This window comes from Schistocerca piceifrons, chromosome 2 (genome assembly GCF_021461385.2).
Source record: "Schistocerca piceifrons isolate TAMUIC-IGC-003096 chromosome 2, iqSchPice1.1, whole genome shotgun sequence".
In the NCBI taxonomy this organism is placed as follows: Eukaryota; Metazoa; Arthropoda; class Insecta; order Orthoptera; family Acrididae; genus Schistocerca; species Schistocerca piceifrons.
In genome coordinates this window covers 611,011,832-611,030,910 of record NC_060139.1, presented here as the reverse complement: position 1 = coordinate 611,030,910, position 19,079 = coordinate 611,011,832, and the positions used below count along the sequence as shown (strand labels likewise).

The window sequence follows — 19,079 nt, the reverse complement described above, 5'->3', positions numbered from 1 at the left end:
CGATATTAGGCCGAATCCTAAAGAAGCATTGTGTTGAAGTGGTCTTCCGGTCACCTACAAAGACCTGTGCTTTTCTCGATTCGGTAAAACACAATCTGGGATTGCGGAAAATTAGAGTGTATCATGCCAATGCGGCAAAGCGTATTTCGGTCTGACCACACGCACAGTACTTGAAACGTGCGATGAATACAATCACCACACTCGCGTTTCGCAGCTCAGTAAGGTTAGCGTTAGCCGAGCATTGTATCTACACAGGACATTCTATGGATTATTCTGCCACGGGAATCTTGGCCTCGACGAGATCCTTCTGGCATTCAATTATTACGGTATCCGTGGAAATGTATTTGGCGGAAGATCTTTTTAATCATAATGGACAAAGGGTGGCACCCAGTGATTTCTTCAGTATCTTCATAAAAAAACATTTTATGGCTAATGAGACGTCCAGCGAGAGTTAATTTTATAATTTGACATCTGAATTTTAACTCCACGTACCCGCATTTCGACAGAGAGCATTATCAGCATTACGCGCGCGGCTGTGCACCATATTCGATGTGGGCACTAGACTCGACAGAGGACGCTCATGTTGTGGTAACCTATGCACATGCACCTCCGTTCCAATTTTGGTAAAGTTAGCAACGTACACTAGCACTTCAGCGTAAAACACTCACATGAAGATAGGTGAATGGTTGACAGCCGAAGTATCGTGGCAAGGTGTCGGCATCATCCGACTGAAATCCAGAAACTTCATGGAATACAGCAAAGGCATCTATACCGGCAACGTATGCCATCCGTTAAAGGTATCTATTGGGAGATTTTTCTTTTTAAATAGGTTTTAAAGAAATTTTAAAACAGAGTAACTTGATAAATATTGTGCAGATCATAATGTGAACATGTATACATTCTGCAGATGTATTTATGGTTATAGATAATCTGAATGGTCAAAACACATTGCAATATAAAAGGATTGGCTTAGCATCTAACGATGTGTCTATACATTATCAATTTATTCGTTTACTATCGTCTAATACTCCGGACAAATCACAAGTACATCAACAACTACAGAAATGAAATTATAAACAAGGATTTAAATAATTTATCTTTGGATCAATGTCCAGATTTTTCGGCACTAAAATGATTTAAAACCAGCCTGCCGCGTGGAGTAGCCGCGCGGTTCGAAGCGCCATGACACGGATTGCGCGGCCACTCCCGCCGGAGGTTCGTATGTCTAGGGACCGATGACCTCAGCAGTTTGTTCCCTTAGGAATAAAAAAAAAAGCACCAGTCTGGAGTAGTTATTCCAGGGCTCTGGCGAAATCGCACAACAGATAGTCCTGAACGATACGTGGTACTGTGTGCACACCTTGTTGCAGTCACAACGTCGAGAGTCTCACATCCCCAGCTGTACAGAGTATCAGCTGTTTACCTTATTCCACATCACATTAAGTTCAGTTTACGCCAGGTGAAGGGAGTTTGATAATTGTATTTTTACCTAGCAAGAAGCCTTGTTGGGGTGAAGGCGAGCACTCCGATTGCCAGGAAGCCACAGGATTAAAAGCTTTGTTAAAAGTTCATGGCGGTTCTACAAGCTAGTTGATGAAACTGACTACAGAACCTTGATGGATAAAGTCGTATGTGGGAAGAGACTAGTTGTTTTATATTCTTGTCCATAACTGTCTTCTTACGTGAGGATTAATGATGCCTATCACCAGGAGCCACTGAAGAGGGGTAGGCACATGCATACCAGGTACAATGCACTTGGCCTGTCGAAGTTCAACGTCGGTTTCGTGAGTACGAAGAGTGTTGAGCTATACAGCTGAGCAGTACTCAGTTGATGAATAATCTCACTAAAAAGGCGTAGACAGAAGCTTACCGTGTGCAGTGTACATGGCCCATGAAAGCCGAACATTCACTACGTGGGGATGGGTAACTGGTGAACCATATAGATAAATAGCTCTCACTTAATGGGTAAACTCACGGAAGAGAAATAGGAAGAAATGTACCATACACTACACGCATGGCTTGTCGAAGCTGAACATCCACTAGATAGGTTCGGGAACTGTTCGAGCCACGCAACTGAACAGTCCTCAGCTTATGAAAAAACTAAAGCTACTGCATCAAATTAATTTCGAATAAGGACTACCATCAGCTGTAGAATGGAATGACAATGAAAATTTGTGCCAGAATGGGACTCGAATGCGGATTTTCCGCTTATCGCGAGCGGCCGCCTCACCATTTGGTTATCCGTGCACGACTCACGGCCAAACCCAAACTTCCATACATCGTCAACAATGCGTCTGCGACCTGTACTCGTACATCCATTATGTGTATTTCCGAACAGGTCAGATGTACGCTAGACTCTCGCTAATCCGGCCCTCAGTAGTCCGGCCTCTCAGTAATCCGGCGCACATCCAAAAACACGTGCAAGTAAATTATCGTGCGCAACGATGATTAGTTAACCAATGCTTTATATACTGTATTTGAAATTGTAGCTTTCTTTACAGTTCGGAATCATGTTTTCTAAAAGGAAACACGTTACGCTAAACATCAAGCAAAAACTCGAAATTTTAAATAAGTTAAATCGTGGTTCTTCGCAGAAAGCCATTGCTGCTGAGTTCAATGTTGGACGAGCAACTATTTATGACATCAAAAAGAGAGAAGATGTTATTCGACAATACTCAACACAAATGGATAGTGAGTTGGGAAAAGGGAAGGTTATGCGAAAGAGTGAGAATGAAGAACTAGACGTAGCTGTTTAATGATGGGTCATACAACAACGCAGTAAAGGAATTCCAGTCAGTGACCCGATTATAAAGGAAAAAAGAAGCTGCATTTAACAATCAATTAGGTGGCAGTAACTTGTTTGCACCAAGCGACGGTTGGCTATCAAACTGGAGAAAACGACATGGCATTCGGCAGTTAACAATCACCGGGGAAAGTCGCTCAGCTAACAATAAGGATACTGATGAGTTTGTAAGCAAGATACGGAAGATTATAGAGGAAGAAGATTTAACTGCTGATGCCTTGATAATGCTGATGAAACAGGACTCTTTTCAAGATGCTTCCTTCAAACACATTAGCTGCCAAGAACGAGAAGGAAACTCGTGGTTACAGGCAACAGAAACAGCGCGTAACATTAGTGGCGCGTTGTAATGAAAACGGGAGACACAAACTACCGCTTATGGTGATTGAAAAATCCCAACTTCCACGTTGTTTTCAACACACTGACATAAATACCAGTGCAGTATTGCGCTCAGAAGAAAGCGTGGATGGACAGACAAATATTCTCTCGGTGGTTCCATGGAACGTTTGTACCAGCAGTGAGAAAAGAGCTAAAGAAGACAAAGCTTCCACTGAAAGCTATCCTTATAACTGACAACACTCCTAGTCATCCTTCAGATGTTTCTTTGAAGTCCGATGGTATACATGTGCAGGCACTCTTCCTCCCACACAGTGTGACAGCCCTAATTCATCCCATGGACCAGGGAATTAATTAAACGTCGTTATCGACATTCACTTCTCGTCTCCTTGTTGCACGAAAGCGAAAACGACTCTATCGAGTCTATGCTGAAGACGTGGAAAGCAATTAACATACGAGATGCTGGTTTCCAAGCAGCCGAAGCATGGGAAAAAGTGGAGAGCGCTACCATAATGAAGAGCTGGAGAAAATTGTGACCATACATTGATGCCGAGTTAGATCCAATAGTGAGGGACAGCGATGAGCCAGTCAATTCGGAATTATCAGTTACTGTGTACTCTGACATGTTCCACAAGCTTCCAGGAGGAGAAGAAAGTGGCTGAATGAGGAAAACTGTGATACGGACAAAACGTTAACAGATGAAGAAAGAATCAAAAGCGTGCAAGAAAGTAATGATGAAAGTGGTGAAGAAGAGGGCACAGGAGGAGAGAGCATGAAGATTTCTCACACTGCTAGTGCTGAAGCTGCCGAGGTCTTCCTGGAGTACATTATACAACAACCAGATACATGCAGTACCGATGTAATGCTTGTAAATCGGTTACGTGATAAATCATGCCACCGTCGTGTATCATCATTGCGACAGTTAAAAATTAGGGGCATGTTTCATAGTGAATGATACGACAGTATAATAATGTACAGTATACATTCAAGGACTAAGTTTTCTTTGAAAATTAATGTATTTTTGGATTTAATAAAGTATATCCCCTATGTTTTAAAATTGTATCTTTCGGTTTAATAAAGTACAGTACACTATATCCCCTATGTTTTCAAAACAAATAAAAAACAAAATAAATGTATAAAATAAATTTCAGACACTCAATAATCCGGCACTTCCGCTAATCCGGCACCCATAAGTGCCAGGAATGGCGGGATTAGCGAGAGTCTAGTGTACTTAAAATTCGCTTGCCCGGTATCGGCAGATAAATACGACACTGCAGTGCAGTGCAAGAAGTAATCACAGAAAAAGCAATGTTAAAGTATACGTAATGGAAAAAGCAAACAAACAGAATATTTTTATACTTCGCATCACTGTATTTGGGCGTTCATACAAGTAGCACGAGTCGCTACATATTCATCCCCCCCGAATCACTAATACATCAAACATCTATCAAGTGTCTAAATTTTAACAATAAGGAAAAAAATTGTTTAATACTGTTTATTTGTAGCAACTTAAAATACACTCCTGGAAATGGAAAAAAGAACACATTGACACCGGTGTGTCACACCCACCATACTTGCTCCGGACACTGCGAGAGGGCTGTACAAGCAATTATCACACGCACGGCCCAGCGGACACACCAGGAACCGCGGTGTTGGCCGTCGAATGGCGCTAGCTGCGCAGCATTTGTGCACCGCCGCCGTCAGTGTCAGCCAGTTTGCCGTGGCATACGGAGCTCCATCGCAGTCTTTAACACTGGTAGCATGCCGCGACAGCGTGGACGTGAACCGTATGCGCAGTTGACGGACTTTGAGCGAGGGCGTATAGTGGGCATGCGGGAGGCCGGGTGGACGTACCGCCGAATTGCTCAACACGTGGGGCGTGAGGTCTCCACAGTACATCGATGTTGTCGCCAGTGGTCGGCGGAAGGTGCACGTGCCCGTCGACCTGGGACCGGACCGCAGCGACGCACGGATGCACGCCAAGACCGTAGGATCCTACGCAGTGCCGTAGGGGACCGCACCGCCACTTCCCAGCAAATTAGGGACGCTGTTGCTCCTGGGGTATCGGCGAGGACCATTCGCAACCGTCTCCATGAAGCTGGGCTACGGTCCCGCACACCGTTAGGCCGTCTTCCGCTCACGCCCCAACATCGTGCAGCCCGCCTCCAGTGGTGTCGCGACAGGCGTGAATGGAGGGACGAATGGAGACGTGTCGTCTTCAGCGATGAGAGTCGCTTCTGCCTTGGTGCCAATGATGGTCGTATGCGTGTTTGGCGCCGTGCAGGTGAGCGCCACAATCAGGACTGCATACGACCGAGGCACACAGGGCCAACACCCGGCATCATGGTGTGGGGAGCGATCTCCTACACTGGCCGTACACCACTGGTGATCGTCGAGGGGACACTGAATAGTGCACGGTACATCCAAACCGTCATCGAACCCATCGTTCTACCATTCCTAGACCGGCAAGGGAACTTGCTGTTCCAACAGGACAATGCACGTCCGCATGTATCCCGTGCCACCCAACGTGCTCTAGAATGTGTAAGTCAACTACCCTGGGCAGCAAGATCTCCGGATCTGTCCCCCATTGAGCATGTTTGGGACTGGATGAAGCGTCGTCTCACGCGGTCTGCACGTCCAGCACGAACGCTGGTCCAACTGAGGCGCCAGGTGGAAATGGCATGGCAAGCCGTTCCACAGGACTACATCCAGCATCTCTACGATCGTCTCCATGGGAGAATAGCAGCCCGCATTGCTGCGAAAGGTGGATATACACTGTACTAGTGCCGACATTGTGCATGCTCTGTTGCCTGTGTCTATGTGCCTGTGGTTCTGTCAGTGTGATCATGTGATGTATCTGACCCCAGGAATGTGTCAATAAAGTTTCCCCTTCCTGGGACAATGAATTCACGGTGCTCTTATTTCAATTTCCAGGAGTGTATGAGAACTCTTTACGATCTTGGCCAACAGGTTTGTTAGAACAACCATGTTGTGATACAGACCACTAAAGGTGCTTTGGAATTCAGTATAGCTAGCGTATGGTCTAAGAAACAACTATCACTATCGCGAAAGGCGGTAAACAATGTAATCTACACTGCATGTATAACTCCGACAGGGGAAACTAGACCTAACAACAAAAAAGGCAACTACACATTATGAGTTTCATGCAGATTCGTTGTAGACCCTATAATGTGGACGTCATTTGCGTAGTGTGTGATACCTGGCCAGCACGAGCAGCGACTGCCTGACGTCCGGAGTCTCGCTGAGCAGCGCTTCCAGGAACTGCCGCAGCTCCTCCTCCGTCTCCAACACACTCTCCTTGAAGGTGCTGTAGTCGATGTCGAAGTCCGGCTTCCGGTGCTCTAGCGGATCGTACTTCTGGTACCGGACCTTCTCGTACATTTGGTCGAATTTTTTGGCAAACTGGTCGATTCCTTCGATTTTGGAACTCTTGAGGATCGAATATGTTAGAGCAGTTTGCAGCAAATCTTCTATCTGCGAGGAACATAAAATAGAATCAGAAATCAGATGAGACATCTCAAAGAAGACAAAACTGTAGAAATCTAATGCAAATTATTTCGAGATGAATGTAAAGAGTGGTAGAGGCCGACCTCAGGGAACATCAGTTTGGGATTCTTGAGAAATGTATGAACACATGAGGCAACACTGACGCTAGCTAAGGATGTAGATTGAGAGAGTATGTCATCTCTAATATTATGAAGGAAGCAGGGTTCAAATACGGGGAGCGAAAACTTCGAAGTACCAATGGGCGATATTCAGTTATTTTTGTAATACAGGTCAGGGAGTTCGTTTATCGTATCAAGAGGATGAGAATGGAGACTTCTTAAGATTTCAATTCCTTCCAGGACATTGAATATTCGACACGTTTTTATGAATTTTTTACGCGCGCCACTTCTATGTTTTAAACTTGTGCGAATCGATTCAAATTTTGGAAGAAAGTAGACAAATACATTTATTTATGATCTTTTTTTGTTTTGTGAAAACATGGTTCGAGGAGAAGGGAAATAATTTTTCGACTTATCTGAGAGCTTCAAAGACATTTAAATCAAATCATCTTGGCAAATTTGCGCTTTTTTTGCGAGTTCGCCCTACTTTACCAGCGCTGTGAGCTCTTTTAGACCCACCCCCTGTTTCGTGTATGGTGCGGGGTGTAAGAACAGACACAAATTTATGTGCTTCTAGAGAGTGAAATGTATCTACGAGTATCCGAGATTGGAGGTGCATCTGTAATAGGAAGTAGCCGGAGTGTCATGTTGCACGACCCGATAAGTACGATGTTGGACGACATGATGGCAGTTTTCTTGTTATACGACATGACATGTATCATGTTACTTTACTTGACACGATACGTTATATTACATGACATGGGTACTAACACTAACAAGTAAAAAAGCGCAAATATATCAATATGTTTTCATTTAAATGTCTTTGAAGCTGCCAGGTAACGCGGAAAGCTAGTTACCTTTTTTTACATCCCTAACTCTGCCGAGGACATACTCTCCTTTTCTGTTTTACGATAGGAGCGTTTTTCATTCTGATTATTTATGTTCAATTCAGGTAGATCATGTATGTTCTGTAACGAAGAATGAATGGAAAAGTCGGCAAGTTCCGCGAAAAATGCCAATACTAGTGATAACTAAAGATATGTGTGCGGTTGCTTACCATGTGTGTAGCTAGGGGCACTGTATAAGCAACACAGGGTGAGTTAGGAGGAACGGTGGATGTTCTGAGGGGTGATAGTATTAGCTATTTTGAACAAAAGCTTCATATAGGCATAATCCCTATTGAGAATGATTTCCGAGATAGTACATATTCAACATACATTGTTGTTTATTTTATGTATAACTCAAACATTGTCATTGTTTACAATGCACCACAGTACTGTAGACGAAGTTGAGACGAACAATTTAATACAGGACACTTGAGGTCTATCAAGTAGAAAAACTACCGCAAATTGATTTACACAACCGACCTAAGCTACAATTCATGCGCGTCGAGCGAGATTTTCATATTCTCGTCCTCTGCCCGTGCAAACTATTAGTCCTCGAGAAAAAATGAACAGGTCCTTTTTTGTACGAAATTTAATGTAGTTTAATTTTGTACTATGGGACTTTTTTACTGAAGGTGCTGTTTTAGAGTTGTTCACGAAAAACGCACAAAATTTATATTAAATATGTCCTATCTCGAAAACCATTCGGAATAGGACATATGTCGGTATCACGTATTTTGTTCAGAATCACAAATACTATCACCTTTCAAAGCGCGTAACCTCCCTACTGACTCACTACAGAGGTCCAGTGTGGGCTGTAATAATCGTATGGCAGCGAATCTTGGTAGATGCGCCACCGCATTAATGTGGAACCGATTTACGCTGGAAAAATAGCTCCAGTTTCGGCTACCAGGTGGAAATATGGTGCTTTGAATGCCGCAAAGACGTAGAGAAATGTTTCCATATGTAATGCATTACGAACGGAAAGTGAACAGAAAAGGTCCTATGCGTGAGAAAGGCAAAATACATAGTTTCTTCAATATGAGCACTAGAGATGTAGAAGAGATCCTACATCCGTGAAACGACGTGATCAACAGTTGCTCGCAGCAGTTCTGGCAGAATCTGAGCAACGTGTTCCTTTATAATGACCTTCAGATCAGGTAGAGACCAAACGTGTCCCTGGAAAACGCGTTTTTTTTTAGATATCCCCAGAGCCGAAAGTCATACGGATTCATATCAGGTGATTTTGCAGGTCATACATCTGGAAAACTTCTGGAGATAACACGTTAGTGGAATCTTGCATTAAGCAGATCTTTCACTGGGCGAACGACGTCACGTACTGCTCAATCTTGCACGAAACCTGTGGATTCCACAGAGTTGACTCACATGCTGTACAAGAACGTATCGATAACGTGCAGACGTCACGGTACACCTGATAGGCCCTCCGGATGTGTTCTCTTCAAAGAAGAAAGGACCGAGAATGAATCCACACCATACAGTCATATATGACGAGTGCAATGGCTCTTCGTGCACTACGGGCGGTTTAACGGTACCCCAAATTCGGCAGTTCTTTATATTCACTGCATATTTCAGTGTGAAATGTGTCTCTTCACGTCACAGAATTCTGCCTGCCACATGTCATCAACTTCGATCCGTGCCAGAAACAGATGGGAAAATTCAGAACGTTGCTGCGGATTACGAAGTTTTAGTTGCTGCACCGTCCGGAACAATTCAGAAAATTAACTACACGTCCCTTTCTTTAATTGAAAAAGTATTTTCAGCTTTTCCGTAATATGAACTATACTTCAATTAACCTCTCGATATTATTGTTACAGACGTTTTAGACAGTCAAGTAGTACGAGACGGCCCTAGCTAATAGCAGGTCCTTCTCATGTTCTCACCGTCTCGCCTTACTTGTAGGTGCAGTCAGAGCTTTGTCAAGCGTGACTGGCTCCTGGCATCACACCGGCTACTTCCCCGCCCTCCTCCCCCGCCACACAAAAACCGAAGTCTGTCAACCAAAAAGTTATTTCATTCGACATATACTGCGCAAAATTTAAGTGACAGAGAACGTTATGTCTATCACAAGTAAACAGATTCACCGGAAAACCGTTTCATGAAATTAGCAAATAGACACAGTACCTTAACAAGCCTTGCTTTGAAAGTCTCAAATTTTATGAAAACATGATGGTCTGAAACGTCGAAGGGCCGTTCGTTATGGCTCTTCTTGATCTCTCGTTTTATTTCTTGAAAACAGGCGTAGTAATTGATGTAAAGCTGTATGCAAACCTGAAACAGATGGCAAACCCAGTAAAAATTTACTGTTTTCCATGCATAGGATAACCTCTAAAAGTCCAAATTCAAACATACCTCTATTTTATTTACAACTTCTCTTTTCGTCTGTTTATAAATATCGCTCTTGTCGTAGTTTGTCAGATATCCTCTACACGCGATCACCATCTGGTTGGTTACCTGCAATTATGAACATCAAATCAGCATTACATTACATGGCTGTTCATAGTGAGAGTATTGGTTTGATGTGTTTACATCTACATCTATATTACATTGTTTGCATCTACGTATACAAGGATACTCCAACTCACACTTAAGTGCCTGACAGAGGGTTCATCGAACCACATTCACAATAATTCTCTATTATTCCACTCTCTAACAGCGCGCGGAAAAAAACGAACACCTATATCTTTCTGTGACCGCTCTGACTTCCTTTATTTTATTTTGATAATCATTTCTCCCTATGTAGATCGGCGTCAACAAAATATTTTCGCATTCGGAGCAGAAAGTTGGTGATTGAAATTTCGTGAGCAGATTCCGTCGCAACGAGAAACGCCTTTGTATTAATAAAGTCCACCCCAAGTCCTGCATCATGTCCGTGACGCTTTTTCCCCTACTTCTCGATAACGCAAAACGTGCTGCTCTTCTTTGAACTTCCTCGATGTACACCGTTAATACTATCTGATAAGGATCCAACACCGCTCAGCAGTACTCCAAATGAGAACCGACAAGCGTAAGTGTAGGCAATCTCTTTACTAGATCTGTTGCATCTTCTTATGTGTTCTGCTAATACGTCGCAGTATTTGGTTCGCCTTCCCCGCAATACTTTCCCTGTGTTCTTTCGGATTTACGATGTTCGTAATTGTTATTCATAGGTATGCAGTTGAATTTACAGCCTTTAGATTTGATTTATTTATCGAGTAACCGAAACTTAATGGATTCGTTCTAGCATCATGTAGATGGTCTCACACTTTTCATTATTAAGGTCAATTGTCAATTTTTGTACCATATACACATCTTAACTAAATCGAATTACGATTGGTTGTGATCTTCTGATGGCTTTACTAGACAAAAAACGACAGCATCCTCTGCAAACAACCTAAGATGGCTGCTCAGATTGTCTCCTAAATAGTTTATATAAATAAGAAACAACAGAGGGCCTATAACACTACCTTGGGAAACGCCAGAAATCGCTTTTCTTTTACTCGATGACTTTCCGTCAGTTACTATGAACTGTGACCTCTCTGACAGGGAGTCACGAATCCAGTCGCGTAACTGAAACGATATTCCATAAGCAAACAATTTGATAACAAGCCGCTTGTGAGGTACCGTTTCAAAAACCTTCTGGAAATCTAGAAATACAAAATCAATTTGAAATCCCTTGTCAATAGCACTCAACACTTCGTGTGAGTAAAGAGTTAGTTGTGTTTCACAAGAACGATGTTCTCTAAATCCGTGTTGACTGTGCGTCAGTAGACCGTTCTCCTCGAGGTTATTCTCGTCCGAACTCAATATATGTTTCAAAATCCTGCTGCATGTCGACGTTTATGATATGGGCCTGTAATGTAGTGGATTACACCTATTGCCTTTCTTTAATACTGGTGTGACCTGTGCAACTTTCCAGTCTTTGGGTACGGATCTTTCGTCGAGCGAGCGATTATGTATGATTGTTAAGTATGGGGCAATTGCATCAGCATATTCTGTAAGGAACCTAACTGGTATAAAGTCTTGACCGGAGGACTTGCTTTTATTTAAGTGAGGTTTAAGCTGTTTCACTTCTCCGAGGATATCTACTTCTAAGTTACTCATGTTGGCAGCTGTTCTTGATTGGAATTCTGGAGTATTTATTTCGTCTTCTTGGGTGAAAGAATTTTGGAAGGCTGTGGTTAGCAGCTGTGCCTTAGCAGCACTGTCGTCGATTGTATTTTTACTGTTACAGAGAAAGCACGGACTGTGTCTTGCCGGTAGCATACTTTACGTGCGACCAGAATCTCTGGATTTTCTGTCAGCTTTCGAGACAAAGTTTCGTTTCGGAAACTATTATCAGCATCTCGCATTGCAATCCGTGGCTAAATTTCGACCTGCTGCAAAAGATCGCCAATCTTGGCGATTTTACGTTCGTTTAAATTTGGCATGCTTCATGCTTTTTTCGACGGTTCTGGAACAGTGAACAGACCCGTTTTGTGTACCAAGGGCGTCAGCTCTGTCTTTTGTTGATTTATTTGGGATAAATCTCTCAATTGCTATCGACAGAGTTTCATTGAATTCAAGCCACGTCTGCTCCACACTTACATTGTTAATTTGGAAAGTGTGGAGATTGTCTCTCAGTAAGTCGTCATGGGAATTTTTATCTGCTTATTTGAATGGATATACCTTTCGTTTTATTAGCTCAGGATTATTTGTTGTTAAGAGGTCAAGTGTGTATTCATAACCGTTTAGTATTCGAGTGGGCTCACCAACTAACTGCTGGAGATAATTTTCAGAGAATGCGTTTAGCACAATTTGGGATGATGTTTTTGTGTACCTCAGGATTTCAACATGTATTCTCGCCAACATATAGAGGGTAAACTAAAATCACTACCAAGTTTAATTTATGAGTCGGATACGTGTTTGAAATTAGATAAAAGTTTTCTTTGAATCTTTCAGCAATTGTACCATTTGAGTTGGGAGGTCGGTAAAAGGATCCAATTATTATTTTATTCCAATTGCCAATAATGACCGCTACCGATACTAACTGTTTCAATTTCGGTACCAGATAAACTACTTGTAACAGCAACAAATACGCCACTGCCAACTCTGTTTAGCCTGTCCTTTCTGAACACCATCAGGCCCCTCGCAAAAATTTCGGCTGACCTTATCTCCACCTTTAGCCAGCTTTCAGTGCCTATAGCGATTACAGCATCAGTGCTTTCTACTAGCGCTTGGAGCTCTGGTACATTCCCAACACAGCTACGACAATTTACAACTGTTATACCGATGGCTGTCTTTTGATTGGCTGATGTTTGAATCAGGATGGTTCTCAGAATTCAAGGACAAATAAATAATAATAAACTAAAGAAATAAAAACACTTTTCTGAAGCAAGTTGAACCAACAACTTTCGTAACATCGAGGTTATTGAAACTGGGACAGAGTTGAGGTCTAAATTGCTCCAATTAATGTTCTGCTGAGTAGAGATTAGAAAATCGTTCTAGCAGTAGAAGGTAATACGTGGAGAGCCTAGTTTTAGAGTTCCTGAAGCACACCGTGAGGTGACCTCCAGTCATATCCGGTGTCTACAAACAACAAGACAATAAGAGTAACAAATGTATTGCTAAAGGCGGCCACGGACATAACATCAATGAGGCAGATAAAGGATGAATCAGGTGTAGTATTACACGACCGTGAGAAAATCCTGAATAGGTGGTGGGAGTACTTTGAAAGGCTACTGAATGAGGAAAATGTACGAGAGAAGTATGAGGATGGAGATATAAACGAAGGAATGGCCCGAAGTATAAGTAGGGAGGAAGTCGAACACGCGCTGAAGAAAATGAAAAATGGGAAGGCCATAGGGGCAGACCAACTGATATGCTCTGGGATCTAATGCAGAAGATCTGGAAAGGAGAAAGAATGCCACATGGGTAGAGAAGCAGTATACTGGTTCCCATATATAAGGGGAAAGAGGATATCCAAAACTTATAGAGGGATAAAACTGATGTCCCACAAAATGAAGATCTGGGAAAGGATGATTGAGAAGAGGTTGAGTCTAGAAACTGAAGTATGTGAAGAACAGTTTGGATTTATGCCGGGAAGAGGAACAACCGACGCAATATTTGTACTAACGCAATTGATGGAGAGGCACAGAGAAGTACAAGCCGAACTGCAAGAAAATGGTTTTCTCATTTTAAGGAGGATTATTTTGACACTAGTGACGCTCCATGTTCAGGAATACCTTCGAGGTTAGATGAAGATCATTTAAATGTGTTAACCGCAATGATCCACTTCGATGTACTCGAGAACTGGCAGATGTGATGAACTATAATCATTTCACCATCGTGCGACATTTACATGGAATGGGGAAAGTTCAAAAATCGGGTTGTGGGTACCGCATACTCTAAGCCAAATTCACAAAAATCAGTGGGTGGCATATGTGTATTCTATTTGTTGGTCATCAATTGGCACGTGAACAACACTGTCCATTTCTATTCTGTATCGATATTGGTGATGAGAAGTGATGTCTTTATGCTATCACAAGGAGAAGAAAGCAATGTTGAGCCCAAACAAAGCGTCGACTTCCCGTACAAAGACCTGGGCATATCCATAAAAGATAATGTAATGCACCTGGTGGAACAGTAACGGTGCAGTGTACTATGAATTACTTCCCCTAGGTGTAACCATCACTGCTGACATCTATTGTCAACAACTGAGGCGCCTTGGAGACGCAATACAATGCATTTGATTGACAACCAACATCAGCTGCAATAGGTTAGCGGTAACTTAGCTGTCTTACACACTGCGGGGGAAGGTCGAATACTCCATGTCCTGGAAGAAATTGAAATCTTACGAAGTCTCCATTCCCATCCTCTTGATACGATAAATGAACTCACTGACCTGTATTACAAAAATATGTTAGTTAATTATGACATTATAACCGAACATCACGCATTGGGATAATTTGTAATCTCTCAAAGTCTTTTGATTGTGTGAATCGTGAAAATCTCCTAGGTGAGCTTAAGTACTGTGGTGTGAGTGGGGCAGTGCACAAATGGTTTAATTCATACTTAACTGGAAGAATGCAGAAGGTTGAAATTACCAGTACAGATAGTCTGCAAAAAGCCAGCAGAGTCATCTATCTGGGGAGGTATCAATAATGGTGTGCCACAGGGTTCAGTCTTGCGTCCCTGATTGTTCTTAGTATATATTAACGACTTGCCACTCTGTATTCATGAAGATGCAAAGATACTTCTTTTTGCTGATGATACAAGTACAGTAATCACACCCAACAAGCAAAAACTGACTAAGGAAATTGCAGATAATGTATTTCAGAAAATTATTAAGTGGTTCTCTGCAGATGGACTCTCACAAAATTTTTAGAAAACACAGTTTATACAATTCTGTTCAGTAAATGGCATAAAACCATTGATAAATATAGACTATGAATGCAAGTCTTTTGCTATGTGAGAATACTCAAAATTTCTGGGTGTGTGCATTGATAAGAAATTTAATTGGAAGAAACACATCTATGATCTGCTGAAACGGTTAGGTTCAGCTACTTATGCTATTAGGGTTATTGCAAATTTTGGTGATAAACATATCGGTAAATTAGCCAACAATGCCTATTTTCATTCACTGCTTTCATATGGCATCATATTTTGGGGCAATTCATCACTAAGAGAGAAAGTATTCATTGCACAAAAGCGTGTAATCAGAATAATAGCTGGAGCCCACCCAAGATCACCTACAACACTAGAAGAAAGTATGATATTCACTACTCTGGATTAAATCTCACTTTGGCACAGAAAGGTGTCAATTAAGCTGCCCAAAAATCTTTGATCATTTACCAAATAGTATTAAGTCTGACGTATAGCCAACCAACATTTAAAAGCAAATTAAAAGAATTTCTGAATGATAATTATCTTCTACTCAATAGATGAATTCTTAGATATGAAGTAGTAACTGCAAAAAAAAGAAAAAAATGAATTAATTATTTTGTGTAAAGAAAACTTATGTTAAAATGACACGTTCCACATCATTACGAAATGTCGTATTCATGATCTATGGAACAAAAATTAATGTGTTATTCGGGAGGTTAAGGTGTGAATGTAACGTAACATTTTTCATTGTTTTTAGTTATACAGGTCCTCTTTTCTCCTAACGTTGTGAAGGTTCAGTCTCCTTTCTGCGGTCACTACCCGCTTTTCCGATTTAAACAGTTTATCAGTCGCGAGGCTGATACGTACCGTGTCTGCGTCAGTGCTCACGGCTAGCGATTATTTACTGTTCCTTCGTTTTGCTGTTTGTGTTCCCGGTCAAGGCGGCAAAGGGGAGCGTTTTTTGTGTAATTTATGTATGTAATTCCACACAATATGTGTTTCCTCCTCCTGTCTTTATTGCATGTTACATGATTTATGACGCTGGTGACTTCCAGTATCCAGTCGTGATGTAGGTTTTTTGGGATTTTACTAGATCCCTCTTTTTACTCTTTCGACAGCGAACTTTTATTCAGTGACGACACTGAAGTGAGGATGACCTGAGATGGTTAAGTGTTTTTATTTGTAAGTAACTTCCTCTTCTCTCTTTTATTTATTTTAGAAATGAATTTTAACTGCATGGTTCCATCTGTGACTTTTTTTTAAAAAAAATTATGGGTTCACTTCCTTTGTCTTGTAACACAATGTTTTCATTATTGCGAATTACATCGGTGCACGAAACTCAAAGTGTTCCGAAACCGTTCGTGCATGTAAAAAAAGAGTGATTCAGCAACTGTTGTGCGGTTTCCTCATTTTTAAAAAATACATTCTGTGACCAAAAAATAAATAAATAAATAAATAAATGTCGCATTACGAAGGAATTATCTGGATGAGCCGGGATCGGTACATGTGATGTACATGTACCGACAAACAAATGACTAAAATTTCAGAAAAATTGGTTGGATGACTGATTCAGGAGAAACTTCTTCACAAATTGAGCAAGTCAATAACGCGTTGGTCCACCTCTGACCCTTACGCAAGCAGTTATTCGGCTTGGAATTGATTGGAAGAGTTGTTGGATGTAGTCCTGAGAGATATCCTGACAAATTCTGTCCAATTGTCGCGTTGGAGTTTCAAAATCTCGAGCAGTTTCAAGGGCCCTGTTTATAATTCTCCAAACGTTCTCATTTGGGGAGAGATCCGGCGAGTTTGCTGGCGAAGATAGGGTTTGGCTAGCACGAAGGTAAGCAGTAGAAACTCTCTCCGTGTATGGGTGGGCGTTATCTTGCTGAAATGTAAGGCCAGGGTGACTTGCCACGAAGGGCAACAAAACTGGACGTAGAATATCGTCGACGTACCGCTGTGCTGTGAAGGTGCCATGCATGAAAACTAAAGGGGTCTGGCTATGAAGTGAAACGGCACCCCATACCATCACTCCTGGCTGTCAGGCAATATGGCGTGCGACAGGCAGGTTGGTACCCACCGTTGTCCGGAGCGTGTCCAAACACGTGCGCGATGGTCATCGGGGCTCCGTTTGAATGGGGACTAATCAAAGAAAAAAATTCTTTTGGGCTTTTCCACACGTTTAATAAATACAAAAAATACACATATCAGAGAATTTAGTCATTAATAATACATTTTGCTTCACTATTTACAACAGTATGACAAATCTGGAGTAACTTCCCTGTTCAGCGACAGTAGAAATCACGTGGTTTTGAGGCGAAGAACACATCGACTCATGCCTGGAGCGCATTTTCACCCGGAAAGTAAGTTCCTTGAAGATCGTTCGATAGAAAGTGGAGAAGATGAAAAACTGAGGACGAAATATCAGATGATTAAGGTGGGTGTGGAATAACATCCCAGCCCAACTCCTGTATAGTTTCCTGATCGTTGTTCTTGGATTGCGCCTGCAAGACCCCTCAGCTATTGACCATAAATGACAGCAGTGATAGCTATGCCTCGTGGAAGCAATTCGTAGTACACCACACCGTCTCTCTTCCACAAGATGCATTACATTTTCTTTTGTGGATACGCGCATGTCTTTGTACAGGGGCTGATGCTGTGTTTGGGCTCAACCATTTCTTTCTTTTCCTTGTGTTAGCATAAAGATATCATTTCTCATCACCAATAACAATACAGGATAGAAATGGATGATGTTATTTGCGAGCCAATTGATGACCAAGAAGCAGAATGTTCATACGGCCACTCACTGATTTTGTCTTAGAGGTAGCCCAGACACCCAGTTTTTGAACTTTCCCCATTCCATATAAACGTCGCACGGTCGTGGGATGATTACAGTTCACCACATGTGCCAGTTCTCTAGTACACCGATGTGGATCGTAGTGGATTAATTCGTTTAACCGATCTTTATCTAACCCCGAAGATCTTCCTGAACGTGGAGAGTTACTGATGTCAAAATATTCCTGTCCAATAGCATCATCTCCATACACACGCTAATGTTTCTGGCTGCCTCCGCTGCTGTCATCACTGTATTGAACTCAATCTGAAAAATATGTTGGAAATGTTCCGATTTCTCCAATTGGCACTCCATTTTCTAGCGTCCAAAGTTTCACTCACTATCTCCAAAGGAGAAAATGACTATATATAAACTTAAATAGCACCAATCAATTACAAATAAAATTAATAATCGATAAATAAACCCATAGCAACCGGAATACCAAACGAGAAACAAAAACCCAACGATCTTATGCACCAATCTAATTGTCATGTCAGTGAGATTCCAGGCCGACAACTTTGGAGACGCATAGTCAGCTGTGTAATACCAACCTGACTTTCGCCCGCCGTATTGTACGAGTGCTGGCCAAGGTCTATTCTAAACTGTTTTAGAGTGGAATTTCTAGAAGTTTTAGGTTAAAACAGAAGTCAGACAGTGTGATGGCCTCTTCCTGCTGCTCTTTATCTTTTAGACAAAATCATAATGGAATGGAGAATGTCATGCGAAAGCCAAATCAGTGACGGAGTTAGATAAGGTTACAAAGGAACAACTTACAGAGAGACTGTTTAGTGTTTGTAGACGACCTAGTTATTTTTTTCAGACTCAATCGAAACGACCAGTAAACAGAATTTCTGAAAGAACAGGCTGGAAAAGCAGGATTACAAAGCTTCTTTGAGAAAAACGAATTCACGAAAAACTTTATGGCTGCCAAGAAGATAATGAAAATTAAGCATGAAAAAACTGCGAGAACTAACAAATTCAAGTATCTAAGAGAAGTAACTGAACAAGACATTTCAGAGACAGAAGCTATTTAAGAAAGAGTTAATAACATTACTTCACTAAGTATGTACAAAGTAAGAAATCAATACCCCAGCTGCTACTGTCGTCAATGAAGGCTGCATTGCATGCTGAATAAACGTCCGTATATTAAGACAGCTACACATCTACCAACGACTGAAGCAATAGAAGTCGCCACTTTTATGAAAGACTCTAATGCAGTTCAAATTGTATGAAGATTC

At 41.8% G+C, this 19,079-nt stretch overlaps 1 protein-coding gene across 1 annotated transcript in view; it reads right to left on the bottom strand.

Moving 5' to 3' along the window:
- The window catches only part of LOC124775662 (dynein axonemal heavy chain 8-like), a 605,208-nt gene that overhangs the window by 466,074 nt on the left and 120,055 nt on the right, over positions 1-19,079 (bottom strand). The window contains exons 8-10 of the mRNA XM_047250489.1: positions 10,017-10,118; positions 9,789-9,935; positions 6,357-6,631 (exon numbers count right to left, since the gene is read on the bottom strand). Coding sequence (XP_047106445.1) covers positions 6,357-6,631; positions 9,789-9,935; positions 10,017-10,118 — 524 coding nt within the window. The remainder of the gene's footprint in view (positions 1-6,356; positions 6,632-9,788; positions 9,936-10,016; positions 10,119-19,079) is intronic.